Source organism: Eimeria tenella, genomic scaffold (assembly GCF_000499545.2).
Source record: "Eimeria tenella Houghton genomic scaffold, Eth_scaff18, whole genome shotgun sequence".
In the NCBI taxonomy this organism is placed as follows: domain Eukaryota; phylum Apicomplexa; class Conoidasida; order Eucoccidiorida; family Eimeriidae; genus Eimeria; species Eimeria tenella.
In genome coordinates, this window is record NW_013541630.1 from 203,920 (window position 1) to 208,134 (window position 4,215).

At 52.3% G+C, this 4,215-nt stretch overlaps 1 protein-coding gene across 1 annotated transcript; it reads left to right on the forward strand.

Annotated features, from left to right (window-relative positions):
• Positions 1–1,090: 1,090 nt before the first annotated feature.
• On the forward strand, positions 1,091–3,516 carry ETH_00017885 (uncharacterized protein; the record flags this gene model as incomplete). The annotated part of the gene is made up of 3 exons (XM_013373885.1): positions 1,091–2,212; positions 2,751–2,906; positions 3,370–3,516. The coding sequence occupies 3 exons, from the start codon at positions 1,091–1,093 to the stop codon at positions 3,514–3,516; spliced, it is 1,425 nt and encodes a 474-aa protein (XP_013229339.1).
• Between the last annotated feature and the right edge of the window lie 699 nt (positions 3,517–4,215).

A 4,215-nucleotide genomic window follows, 5' to 3' on the forward strand; every position in this document is an offset into this window, starting at 1 on the left:
CCTGAGTGGCTATTAGCTGGTTCAGTTTTCGGCACTGCTGGGCTTGCCCCAGGACTTCTTGCCAGCCGGCTTTTTCTCTGAAATATCCATAGCACACTACATATTAGTGTTTCATTTATCTATATCATCAATCTAAGATTGCTTAGTCGGTTGGGCGCGCAGAGGGCTTACGGCCGCTCGTGGGCAAGATGCCAACAGATCACCGTGCACAGGTCTCTTTCCCTCTCCTCCGGTACAACGGACCAAGTTTTAGCTAAACGGATCTGCTGCTGAGCTTTGTGCCGTTATGGAGAGAAGTACACCAACAACTACACAGAAAAATCCCGGTAAACTTTCTCAGGGCAATGTATACCGGTGTGGGGAAGATTATTATAGAGACAAACGCGCATCTTTCGGAACGCTGGTGTGCAATCGTGTGAACATCACAAACAAACGCAGATATGAGCCTATGCTGCATGCATTTGGGTGTACAGGATGTGCACGTCGATCTCCTTCGCAGTTGCGCGCAGTGGCGTGTAGGAGATCTGTGCTGTGTTTCTGAAGATTCACGTTCATGCCTTGAATACAGGTTACCGTGGGGGTGGATGGAGACAAATAGCTATTCTTTTGGCTTCAATATTATTTAGCAACTGTTTAAATAAAAAATAAAGGTAACAGGGTGAATTTGTTGCTGGGTTTCCGCAAGAAGGGCGGCCGTTGCTCTCCTTGGGGTTGGGATCAGTGTCTAGATAGCACGCTCGCGTGGCACTGTCTCTGTTTGTATGCCACAAAAGTCTCAGCAGTTGGTCCATTTAATTTGCAGATCGAAATTCATCATTGAATCGTACCTTTTCCAATATCTGGCCGTCGCTGCCGAATTTTTGCGCTGCCTGCCTCAGCAGAGCCTGACGTGAGTAGCATTTTTGCAGGTCTTGCCGCACCCACAGCCACCTGCTACTTCTCCGTTTCTTTTCCTTCACAAATGCGGCATCCTTGAATATTGTCGTCAACTCCAGATACCGGGAGATTTAACTCTGGCAAGTTGCTGCGTGCTGGAGACGATAACGCGGAGCCGTAGCCCGTAGACACTTAGCCCCGAACCTACATAGACATGGGTCGGAAATTCAAGCCAAGGCTCCCCGCCCCCGGGGAGGTGCTGTACCCCCTGGACGGCTCTCCCGCGGTGGAGTCCGTGATGAGCCCCAGCGGCCTGAAGCTGGCGCTGTATGCGTGGCGGGTACAGCAGCCGAAGACGGTGGCTCTCTTTATTCACGGTGTACAGACTCACGCGAGATTCGAATTTCTAAGGCACCTAAACCCAGGCGAGCCCGACTTGCCTTCTCCAGCTCCCCCGGCTGCAGCCGCGCCCGCGGGTGCAGCGCAAGCGGCGCCCGCCGCAGCCGCAGCAGCAGCAGCAGCACCTGAAGCAGCAGCAAAGGAAAGACGCGGCAGAGGGAAAGCTAAGGCTGTACGGCCAATCGGCCGACAGTGCCTGCGCTGGTGCATCTACGAAGGCAGCTGGGTGCAGCAGCTCAACCGCTGGGGCTGCTCCGTCTATGCCGGGGACCTGCAGAGTTTTGGCCTCTCGGAGGGCTGGAAGGGCCGCCGCTGCAGCGTTGAACGCCTCGACAACTTCGCTATGGATGTCATTGCCTTTGCAGAGTTCGTAGCCGCAGATATCAGCGCTAGGCCCGCCACCGGGGGCTCCCCAGCGCCCTCGGGCGACCAGCAGCCGCCCCCCATTTACCTCGTGGGCATTTCCATGGGTGGCTTCTCAGTAATTCGCGCCTTAGAGATCATGGGCGAAACTCACCACTGGCTTGTCCGCGAGGCCCCCACGTCTGAGGCCCCACACCAGGAGGCCCCAGCTGCGCCCCCCCGCCAGGGGCCCCCCCACAGCTCCACCCAAGGGGCCCCCGTGGAGCCCCCCGAAGGGGCCCCCTCGGCAGCGCTGTCGACGGGAAGCCCTTCCGGTACCCTGACGGAGGCTCCAACAGGGGCCCCCTCAGGAGCCCCCACGGGGGCCCCCAGTGGGGCCTCCGACGACATAAGGCCTCGCATTGTTGGCTGCGTCGCTCTGGCGCCCATGCTGTCCATAGAAAAGGCCAGCTCGGGGGCCTACAACAGAACCATGACAAAAGTTGGGGGAGTCTTGTCTCGTGTGGCTCCGCATTTGGGGGTGGTCAAGGTGCCTCCGGCTCGGCTTCCGTGGGTTGATGACCAGAAGAACGAGGTGGGATAAGAAATCTGTGCTTGGTCTAATTCAATTCAGGTTTCTGCGCTCAATTTTGTACTCTTCACGAGGTTTTGCGGGGGAGTTTTGCCGTGCCAAGCACAAGCTTGGGGCGCGCACGAAAATGATACTGTTGACCCTACTCAGCTCAGGTTTCTGCATTGCCCTTTTTGAGGCTTTCTTTGTTTTCCGTGACAGAAAAGGTGTCGTGGCCACAAAATATTCCTGTTTGCGGTTGCAAGCTACATTTCCACCTGTACGTTTTCATGCTGTCTTCGTAATGAGTTGTCCACATTGATTCATATTCGCGTTTTCACACATTTCACTGGCCAGAATGCTCGATGTTTACGTGCGTTTTGCTATCTTCACATGAGTGCTTCTTAATTCGCCTTTGCTTTTCCACCATAGAGGACCCATGGGAATGCAGGTTGATTCACACGTTTCCTCTTGAACGCTTGTAGAACAAGTGATGTTTCGGTTTATTCCGCTTTCTTTGTTTTGTCTCTGTGTGGCTGTGCATTAATTTGCTGCACTGCAGGACCCACTGGTGACGTGCCCGTTGAAGATCCCGGCTCGGTTAGCCGCTGAGGTGATGGCTGCTGTGCCCCGCGTGCACTTGAATGCGAAATTCATTCCACTGCACATTGCCCTTCTAATTATACATGCCAGGGAGGACTCTATCGTGGAGCCACAAGTCAGCTTCTTGGGAAACAGCACGACCAGCAGCAACAGTAGCAGTAACGGCAGTAGCAATACAGCAGCAGCAATACCAGCTAAAGTTGCAGCACGTGCGGTAGCCCTAGCAGCAGCAGCAACAGCAGGCTCATAATGTCATAGCGTGCAGCAGAGGCCCTTCAGTCCACTCATATTTTACTGCGGGCATTGCCACGTCAGGGGAGTACGGCCTAGAGCTCAGTTCCCAACACTCAAAGCCATGATTTAGCAAGATTGCCCGTTAGACCCTTAGCACATGTTATAGTGCATAGGTTAGGTGGCCTTGAATCAGCTCCGAATTTTTTATCGTTGGGCCCTGAAGCTTGCAGCGCAATTTTTAAAATATCTTCTTTACCTGTTTTTTGGCCTCGCTCTTGAATCTTTGGTTTCAAATTTGTCAAATGTCTTTAATTTGTGCATTTGCCTCTGCTTGCATTCTTCAGGGCAGCATACGGTTTATGAATGAGTCGGGGGCGCATATACAAAAGCGCCGGCTGGATATCTTGGAGGGGGAGAGGGGCCACTACCTGGTGATAGAGCCAGGCAACGATGAAGTGCTCGCGGCTATAAAGGAGTGGCTTAGGCTATAATTAGGTATTATAACTGGTCATACTCACACGAAAGTTGCCGTTAGTAAGGTTCAATGCATGCGGACAGAGACATAGAGGCACATGCCATATTTATATCGGCTTGTGTACTAGCGCATGTGTTTGCTCATGGTGGAACTGCAAAGAGCTCCTGAGTGTGCAATTACATATTGCACTGTAGACCTCGAGATAGCTGTGGCGTATTGTATGCTGCCCCCGTGGCCGCCGTTTTAATGAAATACAATATAAGTAATTCCGGTCTTCTGCGTAGTTGCGTACTTTGCACCATGACCACAGTTTGCGTATTATTCGCTGCACAACTAGCGAGGCTTTTTTTCGAGGTGCTTTGATATGTATATAGTAAAAGCTGTTGACCATTCCACAGGCATTTCTGCAAAGTGACGTACAGTACACATGACCCGCGTGTACTGGACGCAACGCAGGTAATATGCCTGCTTTATTCGTGTCAACAAGTGCTCCTCGTCTAGCATTTTGCGCTACATCACGCATTGTATGCACCAAGCGTGCAGGTAATGGTTGTGTACACGCGTTTTTGCGCCTGTCTTTTGAATTGGGCACATACTGTGCGCATGCACGCATACATACACAGGTATGTATGCATTCACGTATAGATTACCCTACGTACAACGCACATTTTATCTATTCTTAATTCCTCGTCGACAGAACAAACATAAACAAGTG